Below are 15,272 nucleotides of genomic sequence, written 5' to 3' on the forward strand. Positions count from 1 at the left end.
GAGGCCTGAGGAAAAGCGCGCCGGCGGCGGCGCCGATGGCGCCATTGCCGCCCTAGTGTAATTCTTCACATTTTGGTCCTTTTTGCTCCAAATTCGCTCCTTTTTGTATCTTTTTGCTCAATTGACCTTAATTCATCATTCTTGCAACAAAACATCAAAAAAACATTTTTTAAAGTGCAATATCATTAAAAACAGTATAAAGATGTACTAAAATCTCAACATATTTTACTTTGGTCAAAATGATAATACTATTCCGGACTCCTGGTATTTGGCATTAACTGAGGTGGCCAGTTAAGAGTTTTCTTAACTTAAATTGCCATCAAAATGTTAACATGTGATGTGTTAAGTGACACATATTCCTTCTCCAATTGGGGTTCACGTCTTTGTGATTAAGAGCATAGGCCATAATTTTCTCATGGCTTGTACTTCTTTTGATGAGATGCTTGAGTAGTGTTTACAGGGTTCTCCTTACACCTTTCTACGAGCTACTCTAGTTACTTTTTGTACGCAGTAATAACTTCATCAACTACAATTTGTTCTTAATACAGTGGATGTGGTCAACATATGAACAACTGTCTCCTACATCAAAGACGAGTATAAAGAACCAGTAGATAATCCCTCAATAAATTATCTCTAAATAATTTTAAATATACTAATGAGATTTGACGAGTTTCAATCGAGAACCTCATAATATAATTTTTTAAGTGACTCCCCCTTTGTTTAATGAATCATGTAGAGATGTGAGAAGTCCTTAATAATCTCTTAGTTTCTTATGATTGCTTCATAAATAATTTGACATGTTTATTAAATGTATGAATGATTCCTCTAAGGAGTGAATAAAGCCAAGTATGTGTTTAGCCTTTAAGAGTAGTAGGGAAAACTTGACAAATGAGAACATTGTATGTTCATGATGGTTTTGATGTGATTAATATGTCTGCACTGGTCGACATCTAATTTGAAGAATTAATGTTTGGAGACTTAAATCCTGTTAGATAGGGTGTTGGATGACGATCTTAGCCAAAATAATTGACTCTTTAAAATTACATCTTGCTGCGAAATGATTTGTATCCCTTATAATGAACAATTCTTGTACTAAACATTGCAACCCTTCGTTGATTGCATGCGGTCGAGTTATGTTCACTACATGTGTTAGACGTTTGTTGCTAGGCTTTACTACAAGATGTGTATGTGTAGAGATAGCAATGTTCATGAGTTCAGCTTGTTTAGGAGGAACTCTTGTGTGCGGATGGGGTGTCAATTGTATACCAATAATTTATTGATTTTTGATAATTGTATGTCTTTAACATGCATCATTGTCGGTTGTCGAGCCTCCCATAAAGCTGGAGGATCTCATTATGATATTTCTTTATTCTTCATACACAATCTTCAATAGGTGCAAGGGGGGTTCCTTCGCCAGTTGTATATTATTGGGAAACAAAATAGAAGCTACCTTGAATTCAAGGCCGAGCCTTGAAATGTCGAGTAATAGAATGAGAAGCTCGTGTATTGCGTTTGTTAGCCATTGATATGTGTAGACTTTAATTAACGAGATTTTTTTTTCCTACAGACGAGTCAAACTATTGTGTACTAGAAAATTCACGACAATAGAGTTATAAATTAATGTCTCAGCATTGCAATAAGATATTTCACAGAAAAAGATAATAAAAATAATATGATAATACCCTATATTTTTTATGTGAAAAATTTTGAAGAGGGAAAAAATCATGGGGCCTAGCCAAGTCAAAGTATTCTACTATAAGTGTAAAATTATAAGGGTACATTTGTTTCTCAACCGAGAGAACAGGGTTACCATTTTACACTAGCTACAACACTTATCAATATACAACACAAAAAACAGTATAGGTGTTAGGAACAACTATTGTATTATGACTACAACAATCATAAGTTGTAATCCTCGGCGGTCGGTGGTCAATGGTCGGTGATGGTAGGTAGTGACGGTCGACAGTGGTTGATGGTGCGTAACAAACGGTGGTCGGCAACTACTGATGCTAAAACTTATCAATAAATTTTAAATGCAAGTGTTATTATTACAACTGTATCTGAGATATAACATTTGTAAGCAGGGGTCTTTAGCCGCCGAAGGGCGGCAGTGGCAGGCGGTGATGACCAATGGTGATCGACAACTACGAATACAATAAATTTTCATCAAATCTTTAATCCATAACAGGATTTGGAATTTTTTCTTCTCCTTCCCCCTCAAGTGAAGAGAGCGGGTCTATGTAGTCTGTTGGGAATAACATTTTGGTCTTTTGGTGAATGACTTCTCTAACCATCTGATCATACGACCCATATTGATCTCCTTTAATCATAGGGGTTTTTAATAATTTAGGGTCTTAATTACCTCTAAATTGAGCGATCTTAGGCTCGTTAGGTTTTTTTCACCGAAATGCTCAATTGAACTATAAATATGTCAAATTTGAAGTTCATCTGACCATTTAATTGACAATATTACTTCTCCTAATGTCATTCAATCACTGATCTGGGCTTTATTGGATCCACATTTAGCCAACAGTGACATCATTAGATCATTTTGTCGAGACTGTCAGTTTGACTATAAAATTGCTGAGATCATGAACTGAATGATTTTGAATTTAAATTTAGAACATTTATTATTTAAAAAATGCATCCATATTAGTGTTGGAATACAATAATTTTTTGATGACATATCGACTATCATCAATTATATAATAATGTTATAAAATAAGTTTTATTTCTTAGAAAATTAAATTCAATCATAATTACTCATTACAAAAGTAATAGTAAAGTAGTCTCCAATCAATTAAAAATTTAATTGAAATTAAAATTCTATTCGGCTTTAAATTAGCATATATATATATCCTATATATATATATATTTGTGAACTCGGGTGCTCCCGGACTTTAAATCTTGTAGTGTTTTAAAATTGGACTGAAAATCCATAGCCATAGTTTTAGTGACCCGTATTACACCCGGCCATCGCTGTTACCGTTTCAAAATACAAAAACCCGAGCTTTCCTCTCTTTGTCTGGCTGGTGATGTCCCCCGATCTGAATCCATTGCTCATATGCCCCCACAGAGGAGGAAAGAGACCCGAGGCGGATCCCGACGAAGGAAAACATTCGAGCGGCAATACGATGGCTCGTATGGGGCAACCGGCACGGCGACTCACTCGTCTTCCATTTCTCCGGCCACGGATCGCAGAAGCTCGACCTCTCGGGCGATGAGGTCGACGGCTATGCAGAAACCCTTTGTCCTGTTGACTACGAGGAGCAAGGGGTCATCCTCGACGATGAGCTCAACGCCACTCTTGTCCGCCCACTCTGTACAGGCGTCAAGCTCCACGCTATCATTGATTCCTGCCACAGCGGCACGGTCCTCGACCTCCCCTATCTCTGCCGGATGTCCAGGTAATTTTTTGTTGATGAAATTTGTAACTTGTACACCGCTTTGGAATTTCAGATACTTTGGGAATTGGGAGTCACAGAAATATAGGGCAAACATTTTTTTTGGCTGAATTTAAGTTAAATTCTTCACTATAATATTATACCAAACAACCCATAACATGTATTTGTAAATGCAAATGAGAACAAGGGAAAATAATCATTTTTCTTCAAGTTTGATTTGGAATGTTAAAAAACTATTGCGTTTGATAAATAATTTGACACTTATTCATATAAAGCTCATTTTAATTTGATTACTTAGACAGTTGAACTAGTTTTCACAAAACTTTTTGAGGCCACCATATACATGAACAAGTTTGAATATTACTATATTCATTAATTTATGTTTTTTAAGTGCTCATTATTGTTTAACAAATAGCTTGTTGAGAGATCGATCAAGAAGATGTTCATCAATAAGTCGTAGTTATTTATTTGATGCTTGTTCTATGTTAATATATCTTTTTTTTTTAAAAATATTCTATGCCTAAAATTATTTATATTGTGGAGACATAAATTTCATGATTAAGATTAAGAAAATAGCTATATGTGTAGATTAGAAAAATCTTATTTTTCTATTAGTACTTATTAAAAAAATATATGAAAAAATTGTTGATGAATATATTATAAGTCTATTTTTTTTATACAGTATAGAAGTAATGTTGATTGAATGCATTTCTAATAAGTAATTAATGCTTTTTAATTCATTAACATCATATATATATATATATATATATATATAATTAGTTGGGCTCAATTAAAACTCATTTATTTTCAAATTTGAAAACAAAATTAATAAACAAGTTTGAACATGATGTAAATACTTGAGTCATATTCAATTTGATCAAATTCGATTAGAAAATAAGTGAATAAGCTTTTAATATGATAGTAAGTAGGTAATCTTGATTTGTTTACTGTTCTAAGTTTGATACTTTTTTTTTAACAAACTTTCTAGCATTTGTTGTAAAATGTATGAATAAGTAAACTTGTAAAACTAGTGAAAACTTTCAAATGTAAGACAATTACAAAATTGAATGAACAACCATATAATTTGAAATAACAACTAATTTTAAATTTTTACACTTTTCATACTTCACCATCCTAACTAAAAGAAGAAGAAGAAGAGGGAGGAGGTGGAGGAGGAGGAGGAGGTGGAGGAGGAGAAACAAATCACTATATATATAGAATATAAATCATTGTTTGATTTGATGATTGTTTTAGAATATTTATGTGGTGGAATGAGAAAACCAAAAGACATGGAATTGTAATCAAGATAAAAAAATATTGTACTTGAGATAAACGCAGAATAAAAAGATAAAGTATGATTAAAGATACACCAGGATTTATGTAGTTCAACTTCAATTAAGTCTATAACCACTGGCGAGGAGAAATAAGATTCGATTATCTAACAAAAAAAGAAGCTATAATTATGGTTTATAAAATAAGATCTCTCTTAAGCTCTTTTCCAAATCCCAAGTACACCTATGCAAGTAGGAGAAAAAAAAAACCCAAGAATTTCATAACTCAAAGATTAACTCGCAAAAAAATAATAAAAAAAGGACAAAAACTTCTAGCATTCATGTCTAGGTCTTCTCTATCCTCCAAGAACTCTAGCCACTGATAGTTTATGTGATAAATGATGCATGTCTTTGAGATTAAGATTTTCCAAACTATAGAAATAATAGACCGACTTACAATTTTGTTTGTCCTTTAATTGTGAACCAAGAGAAAAAGTTGTACCAGAAGTTTTGAGACACTCAATCCAATATGATTTGTAAGGGTAATATAATAAAAATGTTTGAGTAAATAGGTAACAACATGAGTTAAAAAAACATTTCTCCTCTTTGACTTGATATTTTCGTAAAATTGAATTTTTGCCTCTCCATGTCAAAGTTCTAAAGCTCCAACAGCCCCAAATCGCTCAACAATGTGCAATCTAATCAAAATCAAATGCTAAACTAAATGCTCACACTCTGAAGTTGTGTCATTGAATTACAACCACTTAACATTGAATGTTGGTAACTCGGATGTGGCCTCCTAGACCCATGTAACGTTCTAACATGAAGAAATTGTGTACCACAATTTCAATCTTTCTAATCATCTCCAATGTCTCCCCCTCAATATGTGTCTCCTATTATTCAAGAACTTTTTTTGCATCCTGGAAGCTAACTTACGTTTGCTTCCACAATATGTGATGCTCCTCCAAAGTAATTCAAACTTGAGCAACTCCACTTAAAGATGCACTATGGAACACATAGAATTTATTAACTTGTAATGTTTTAAACATTCAACCAACAAGAGATTATTTGTTATGATTTAATGGCTTTACGATTTTGTATCCATTAGTGTTATTTCCCAAGAGGTAACTAGTTGAGGAGTGCTTTTTTATAGAAGCGCGTAACTTTAGTGTTTCCAATAAACTTTCAACCATTACATTCAAAGTTGTCTTGTAGTGATACCCGAGTTAACCAAATAACAATAGGAAAACAACTATTATTACTAAAAAAACCAATGTGAGGTTACAGTCAAACCCGCATTGAAATGGGAAGTAAAACAACACAACACAAACTCATACTATGGTTTGATCCGTGGTGGTGGGGGCTGGCTAGGTGGTCGAGGAGCGGTGTTAGGTGGCTGGAATTGGCTGTGGGATTGCTGGAAATGACAAGGAAGGGGTCGGAATTGGTATGGTAGCTAGGCTGAAGGCCTGGAACAACTGCAACAATGAAACAAGGGCTGTGACAATGTGGGCAAATTAAGAGGAAGGGCTGTGGACTGCAACATGACAAGAGGAATGTTGTTCTGTGCAAGGAAAGTGAGGAAGAAGGCAGTTTAGGGGGGCTAACAGTAAGGAGAAGAGGGAAGTGGAGTTTCTGGGAAAGTAGCGGCAAGTCAGCGAGGAGTGTGGAGGGTGGGAAAGTCGAGGATAAATACTACCTTGAAGCGAAATACACTTGGAGCACCACTCGACCCTTGGAGGAGAATCACAGCCTCGGAACAAGATACATCCATAGGGCCACTCACCCTTTGATATAGTCCTGGAAGAAAAACTTGGAGATGCTGATGGTTGTCCCAACAAAAAACTCAAAAAAATTGAACCCTAAAATATTACAAAACAAATATATTGGTGTGGGAACAGGTGACACGAGAGCAGGGTCTCACGAAACGAGAATTCCCGTTGTTGAACCGGTCGGCCCAATTGAGGTTGGTCCAGGGTAAACCCAGGCCGAGCAGATTGGGGGCGGTAATTTGACAAGGCGGGGTTGCAATCCACTCCTCTCCTCTTTCCTTTTTCAGCTTCTGCTTCATTTGGGAAGTATTCTAATTGCTATTTCTGGATCTTTCTTGCCTTCCTACCCCTCCATTTTGTTTGAGAGTTTCCTTCTTTATTACTTTCCTTTTCTTTGTCAATGCGGAGTCTATAAATTGTTGTTTTCTAATTGTAGGGTTTCGTTTTTGATGCGTTTGTTTTTCAGATTTTTTTGTTTGGAGTCTTCTTCTTTTTTGTAGGGTTGTATCCGAGGAGGTGGTGGTGCTCCGGCTGTATATTACTCCGAGGTGGTGACATATCTTTTCTAACCTTTCTCTTTCACTTTCCTTAGATGCTGGCTGCTCCAAGCATTCCCCAACCGCCTCCAGCCCACTTTCCATCCGTCCAACTTGCTGTCCAAACCTCCAAGCTTGTTGTCCATACTCCTGTTACACGTCGTCCAACCTTTCTCCTAGCATCCCCCCGCCAACCCACCTGCGCACTTCCCCAGCCTTCCGTACAACCGTCAACCGTTTCCCCTTTCTCCCTTGTCACCTTGCCGACACCATCGCTGTCCTCGGACCTTCTCTTCCTTTTTGTTGGGCTATATTCGAGAAGGTGGTGGTGCTTTGGTTGTATCCTACTCGAGGTGACGACGTATCTTCTCCTTTTATCTTCCTTAACATGTCTCTTCAACTTCCCTTAGTCGTTGGCCACTCCAAACCTCTCCCAACCGCCTCCAGCCCACTTTCCATCCGTCCAAGCCTGCTCCAGGCACGCTACCTGCTGTCCAGACTACCAGCCTGTTGTCAAGGCTCCCATTTCTTGCTGTCCAACATTTTCGCCATCCTCCCCACAGTTCCCCAACCTTCCAAACTTGACACTTAATCCTTCCCTCTTTCCATTTTGTCACGTTGCTGACACCATCACTGCCCTCGAATCTTCTCTTCCAGTCCTAATCGGAAATTGTATTATTATTGTATTATCTTTCCCATTTGTGTCGTGTTGTAACCCTATTTCTAAATTAACAAAAGTTTTCTTTTATATTTTCGCTAAATTCTGCTTAGTTCCGTTATTTGATATCAGACCTTGCCCAATTCTAGTCCTATCCTAGGGTTTCCTAGCGTCCGCCATAACCCACAAAATTTCCTACATATCATCCTATACCCTGTCAACTGCCACATGTTCCTAAGCTTAATTCCCCTCGCTGATTTTTAAAATTAGTAATCTTTACCCAATTAGTTTTACCCTCTTTTACCTCTACTAAAAATGTTTCCTTTCTATTCCTAAACCCTATATGAAATACTTTGGGTTTTAAATTCAGTTCAAGAATATCGTCTAGATCAATAGCCAAATAGGAGAGATGGACCACAACTTTAGATATCTCCTTAGGAACAAACATTTGAAAGTGGGATCTACCATTTCAAAGAAAAAGAAACCTCTTCTAGCCGAGGAGAATCATACGGGAGCTGTCGTGCCCGCAAAGTTGTAGAACAGGGGAAATTCCACAATACAGGATCCCACGATCACATTTGTTGGGAATGCCGCCAAAGCTTGCCGATTTCGATATATTTTTTACATTTTTCTTCCTTTTGATTTGTTTCCTATTCTTTTATTTCCCATTCCTTTATTTATTATTATTATTTTTATTTCTAAGTAGGTTTTTTACTTGGGGGACTATTTATGTTGTTATTTTCTGGGTGATGGGACTTTTGCTTTATTTTAACTAAAAAGGAGCTTCTAATCTCCGATTTTCTGGTTTTTGAGTGATGTATGACCAAGTATTTTGCTCAAGAAAAAGAATGCTCACATGATAGACGCCAAATGGCTCTAGAAAGTGCAATTGTATAGGCTTGTCACTTGGTCATAGCATTATTTAACATATTGCATCACATTTTGCCAACTTAATCTTATGGATGATGGGATGAATATATATAATTAGATAGTCATATGTACGATTGTCCAAAGATCGAAATACTTGGCTTGGATAAGCTTATGGGAGTATCAGGTTGATCAAACATTCATAGATGTGAAAGCAATTTTACCTAAAAGTCAATAAACACACAAACACAATCTATATTTTGTGTGGGTTGGGAATTACATAGGCATTCATATCAGTATATTGACCTATTTGGTATTACATCACAGACATCTCTAGAGTGCTCCTATAAAAGCATACTTCATTTTTGAGTTACTAATGAAATTCTAATATTTAAGTCGAAATACATCACAATTTCTATGGCTCAATATCCCTCAACTAATGATTTTTCACACAACCTTATTCACCTTCATGTTAACTAAAGAACTTTGCAAACCTTAAGAAACTCAAAATTTCTAAAGAACATGTATCCTCCACTCAAAGTAATAGATCCTCTCACTTTTGGTATATACGTGACTACAATCTATATCGGTCACACATTCATCCTCAATTTAACAATACCAAAAACAATAGCATTGCACGTGTCAATCTTCAAAAAAATAGGCTAAATCCTGAATAGGCTCGATCTTTTTCCCTTTTCTTTCATTCCATTAACTAATAATCTTACAATCTATTTTTAGGTACAAAATATTAACTAATAATCTTACAATCTATTTTAGGTACAAAATATTCTGTATAATCTATTTTAGCTAACTTAATAATATATATTCATACTTTAAATATTGAGCTATCAGGAAAATAAATCAGAATAAAAAAATAAAAAATTATTTAAATATGGAAGCTCCTAGTTATAGAAAACACCTAATTTAACTGTCTGATTTCCGTCCTTCCTGATTGAGATCTCTCCTCAAATTGATGTTGACTGATCAAGAAGCTTCAATTTACCAACAAAAAACTTTGTCGGGACCAACAATCTTCAAGTAGTGAGTGCCGAAGCCGAGAATGTCGAAGCCTCAGAGACAGATCCTGAACTATAATATGATTTGAGCAAAGAAAAATAAGAAATCCTCTATCGTTGTTGTCCAAAAGTTCGAATAATAGCCATAAGAAGGATTCACATCCAGTTACACGTTCCAAATGCTACCGATCATAGCCCACAAGTAGGATCCGCGTCCTGTTATATTATCCAAATGCTATTAATTCTTCCGGCTACGACGAGGACGATTTGTTCCTTGATCTTCACGCCAAAAGTGCTGAAGCCGAGATCAGACGTGCAGATGAAAAAAGGGAATGTCTCGTTGGCGTGCAGATGAAGGTGATGACGAAGTGGGAGCCGCTGCGGGTGGAGTTCGAACGAAGGAGAGGCTACGTCGAGACCAGCCAAGTCGAAGAGGAAGACAAAGTAGAACGAAGACGACGTAGGCGAAGAAATAATCATACGTCGAGCAGACGACATAGGCAAAGAAATAATTAGATGTCGAGTATACGACGAGAGATTCTAGACGAGCGATGCTCGTAGGGTTCACCAGACAAGCATACAGACGAAGTAATCGCAGTGGACAAATATCCCTCTGAACTATTCCAAGGAGAAGCGTGCGAAGTCATGTCTGCCTCGTTGCGAGGGGCTTTGTCAGATGGGCGAATCAAGACAAAGAAATATGTACTCCCTTCCCGTAAGAAGGCCGACATAAAGAGAGTTTTGACGGTTCTCCAACGACTACAGGTGGTTAGTGTAAAAATTTGATTATGATACCATGTCAATCTTCGAAAAAATAGGTTGAATCTTGAGTAGGTTCAATCATTTTCTCTTTGCTTTCATTCCAGTAAATAATATTCTTACAATCTATTTTAGGTACAAAATATTCTGTATAATCTGTTTTAGCTAATTTAATAATACATATTCGTAATCTAAATATTCAGCTAATAGGGAAATAAATCAGAATAAAGAAATTGAAGATATTTTAAATAAGAAAGCTCCTAATTATAAAAAACTCCTAATTTACTTGCTTGATTTCCGTCTTTTCTGATTGACAGCACACAAAATCATTTCTCATATAAGCATAGCCACTAGAGCATGCTCATAAGTGGGAATCTTATCAAAACACATAATATGAACAAATTGAGTCCAAAATTTGCGATTGTTGCATCTATTTTAATCAATAATAGAAAGAATATCTCCAATTTTTATATTAAAAGTGTTCACATATGTTGTTTTATTTTTTTAATGGTTGTTACCTACATAATGTTCATTCTTTTCAAATCATAGCCATCTCCTCTTACGTACTCTTTCTTCTTACATATAAACAAGTTTTTTTCTTAGATCGTCACAAATTTGTTCATATCATTAAAAGAGATCCATTCTGAACAGATCTATCCTTAACAATCAATTCCTCACTTTGTTTTCCTTCTCCTACACCCTCAAGCTTAACAATCATACTTTAGAAATAAATTATTTTGGGCATCATATCTTTTCCAAATAAGGTGTCATTAACATGCTTAAACAAGGGAGGTAAGGAGCGTAATAGTAACAATCTCGTTCTTTATTATCAACAATCACATCAATATTTTTTAAATCTCTAATATTTAAACCAAACTTATTTAGAAGTGATTTAATGGATGTACCCTCTTGCATGAAAAATATACATAGTCTTTGTTTTTGAGAAATTTTATTAGGGAAGCTATTGGCTGTATATAAAGACTTTAACTTGACCATAAGTCTTTAGTGGTTGTTTTCACCAAAACTTTTATCATAACATCATGTGCCAAAAAAAAATAAAGCTTCAAAATGTTTTTTTTCACTTTTTTTTTCTCGTCTTCTTCACTCATGATTCATGCTTCATGAGTGCCTTGATAAGTTTTCATTGGGCTTGAACACCAAATATTTCAATTCTAGAAAAGCTAAAATTCTTTAATCATTACATTTCACTTTCTTGAACTTCATGCCATTGATTAGGTCCATTCCCAAATCACAATTACATTCATATACAAAGAATGCTAAGAAGATACACAAAAGAAAGCTAAGAATATTCACATACAAAGAAAGCTAAGAAGATACACAGAAATTCCACGAAACAAAGATCAACTCACATAAAAAACTTTTATCTGGCATGTTCCATGAAGCTTCCTAAATCCTCCAAGAAACCTAGCGACTAGGAGAGCATGTGAGGAGCAATGCTTCACGATTAGCATGCTCTAAAACTCAAACTTTAGAAGTATGCCTCAACTTAAAGTTCATCCCTTAATTCTGAATTCAGAGAATCTGGATTTGCGAGAAGTCCTGAGGTGTGAAATCCTGTATGCTTTATAAGGGTAGTATAATAATAATGCATTCAGGTCAACAGAGAATATTGTGGTAATATAACGTAATTCTCTATATTTGTTTTTTTTATGTCCATTTATTGACGATTATAAGTTTGAAGTGATTTCTTTGTTCCTGAGCATGCACATATGATTGATATATTTGTCTTCTAAAGGTTTTGTTTTTCCACAGAGGGGGATTCTTTCAATGGGAAGATCATACCCCAAAATCAGGCACATTCAAAGGGACTTCTGGTGGGTTGGCTATATGTATAAGTGGTTGTGATGATAATCAGTCAGCTCAAGACACTCAGGTAGGAACATTTGTCAATAACTAGTGATTATTAATATAGAGCAAGTCATGACTTAGATCTTGCTAATGATATATATATTTTTAAACTATTACTAATGCTTAGAACTTATTATATTGGTTAATAATGCAAGATACTTTTGATGAGGTAACAAGTAGTTGTTTTTCCCATGGCCTCTACCGATATTAGTGCTATAATGCCAATGTCACTTCCCTAAAACATTCTCTTTTGTCTTAACTAAGTAGTATTTGCTTTTCGTATGCTCTTGATATTAATAACAATGATATTCATGATTGTGCAATCTGGTCTTTCAAAGTTGGTGCTTATTTAATTGGTCGTGCTAGTAAAAACTCTGTGACTATGTTGTATACTTTTCCCATTTGTGTTTGTCCTGTTGGCCATGATCGTAAACAAATTACCCGGTGATGTACGTGCCTTCCTATCCTTGCAAAACCAAAATTTTAGAACATCTTTCTGACATCTTTTTGATAAGCCATTCTATGTTTGATTTGTTTCTTTATAGGGCTTAAATGGATTAAAAGATAAGCATGAGGCTAGTGAGATTAAGTTATTTCTCGTGATAATTAGTCTCCTTCCATTGCTTTCGCTTTGCATAATTAGTTATGCTACTTTGACAATGAAATTCTTTCTTCCATCTTTCTACTTCTCAAATGGTTACCCAATTCCTGTTAACTTTGACTAACTCCTTGAAGTGACTCCCACGGAAGAAATTTTTTAGTCATTTCATTAAATTAAAATTAATCATAATTTTATAATCATAATGAAGTCCAAGTACTAAATCAACTCAAGTTTATGAAAATTTTAGAACATCGTCAGGAGTTTAGGATATAAACTTAGGCCAAAGCACAGTCAAACAAATTTCTCGGATTATGTTAGCTTACAAATAACTCGTCTCTTTCACAAATTAAATCCCTTAACCCCCTTTATTGATTATAAACTAGCAAATATGGAATATTCTCTTAGTTTTCTCATTCTCAAGGAATAAAGTACCGAGGAAACTCCATTAAAAGCTTGAAATTCGTGTGTAATTTTGAGTCTTAAACCTTTCTTCTACCATAACGTTTGAGTTCTTGACAGTAAAAAAATATGAATAGATTGAGGAGGCCAAACTGTTGAAATTACACTTGAAAGATATTTGAATACTTATTGGTAACTCATGTTTGTTTAGAGTTGTATTTAGTTTTAGTTCCAACTTTATTAATTTTTCTAAATAGTTTTAACCCTGTTAGCTTTGGCTGGTTGGCTTTAATTTATTTCTTCATAATTAATCTAGCTCTTCACATCATTTTCCCTTCTTTTTTCTTTTGAACGAAAATGAGTTTTTTGATTTATTTTACTATTCTTGATAGATTTATCATTATACTTTCTTTAACATAATAATCACGTGCATTACCCCTTTCAACTCAGCAGCACTACTTAGTTTCATTATTTTTACAAAATTGAACTCAATAGTTTGTGTATGCTTAAAACTATCGTTTGTTGCCGGTGTTTTGGGCATCTACACATCTATCTTAAAATATTGAAGTCCATTTCTCTCTGCAGGCTCTATCTGGCTCTGCCATAACTGGTGCCATGGTATACAGTTTAATTTATGCAGTTGAAACTGATCCTGGAACAACATATGGTCGCATGCTCAGCAACATGCGCTCTGTTATTCGTGGGGCTGATTCTTTTATCGGGTTCAATGGTCCATTAGCCTCTTTTGTGAAAAGAGTGCTCAGTTATGGAATCAAACAGGTATTTTATTTCTGTGAACTACAATATTTCTTGACCACTTTACTGAGTTCAGGCTTTGTTTGTGCGTTTTATCAAAAAATTCTTTAGAAAATATTATCCAAAATATGTCCATGAGTATGCTAGATTTTTTAAATATATTTTTATATCTGGCTCAGGTCGCTTTTAATGTTTTGTTGATCAGAGCATTCAAGGATGTTTTACTGATGCATAGAACTACCAAAGTGATTTCCAGTTTCTTGCTATAGTGCTTTGTTTGCTATTTGATGATGAATTATAATGGATTAAGCCCATAAGGCCATGATTCTTGTGCATCGCTTTCACAGTTGCACACAAGTGAAACCTCCATAAGACCTGTTTTCTCTTTTCCTTTTACTCCTCTTATTTGAAAATTTTCTTCATTCATATTCCGTGATGTGATATCATCATCTACAGATGATTATGACCATAGTCATCTTCTTTACTTCCATCATTAGCAGAATTACCAGCCATATCCAATGAATCATTATGTGTTTTGTGAACCATTTATTATCATTCATTCTAGACCGGCTGATAGAAATCTGTTTCATTTTACAGGATCCTCAACTGTCGGCTTCCGAGATATTCGACATTTATCGGAAGCCTTTTCTCCTTTAAAAAAGTAATATGTTGTTATGGCCGTTGTTATTATGTCCATATATGTTTGCTTACTCAAAAATACTATCCACATCAACTAGAAGTTTATACGTTTGTTTTCTTGAAAAATAAATGAAATTCACATTACAGGATATGGGTAGATTATCAGAATGTTCTTACCTCATATTTACTCAACATCTGATAGCTTGTATGAATGCTTGCGCTGAATGATAAAGGAAAATCAAATTTTGTTTCATTGTAAATAAAGCTCCTCCTTTTAAAATACTTTGTTATGGGTGCTTAGATAGTTTAGTCATCTTAGGGGTTTTTGTTAGGATTGTGAGATTGAATCCCGTCTATATTAAGTTTGTGCTTTGGCACATTTTTTTCAAAGAGAAAATAGTACTTGATGGTATTAAGGCATAATTATTGAGTGATAGCATACTTTTGGCAATTGAAAATGTAACAGTAGACAATTCTGTGCTTAAAAAAATAAAAAATTGAGTTGATTTGATGGATCATCGAACAAATTGTTTGGTTGGTTTAACACTATTAAAGTTGAATTCGGATCCTCTTCACTCATCATCTGATCAGAGGATCGGATGACTTGCTAAGATTTTGTGGAGAAGAAATCCTTGAGTTTATTCCAAGGTAGTTGAGTAGTCTTTGAGTAGATTTATAAAGCTAAGTAGATTATTGGATCTTGAGAGGAGTCAAGCTTCTTGTGG

The 15,272-nt window shown here is 35.0% G+C and overlaps 1 protein-coding gene across 1 annotated transcript in view; it reads left to right on the forward strand.

Moving 5' to 3' along the window:
* LOC110033423 (metacaspase-1-like) overlaps positions 1–14,741 on the forward strand; it is a 35,885-nt gene extending 21,144 nt beyond the window's left edge. The window contains exons 2-5 of the mRNA XM_020737397.1: positions 3,077–3,407; positions 12,057–12,177; positions 13,738–13,932; positions 14,506–14,741. Of these exons, the coding sequence (XP_020593056.1) occupies positions 3,077–3,407; positions 12,057–12,177; positions 13,738–13,932; positions 14,506–14,565 (707 nt within the window). The 3' untranslated portion in view covers positions 14,566–14,741. The remainder of the gene's footprint in view (positions 1–3,076; positions 3,408–12,056; positions 12,178–13,737; positions 13,933–14,505) is intronic.
* Positions 14,742–15,272: the final 531 nt, after the last annotated feature.

This window comes from Phalaenopsis equestris, unplaced genomic scaffold, assembly GCF_001263595.1.
Source record: "Phalaenopsis equestris unplaced genomic scaffold, ASM126359v1 Scaffold001178, whole genome shotgun sequence".
In the NCBI taxonomy this organism is placed as follows: domain Eukaryota; kingdom Viridiplantae; phylum Streptophyta; class Magnoliopsida; order Asparagales; family Orchidaceae; genus Phalaenopsis; species Phalaenopsis equestris.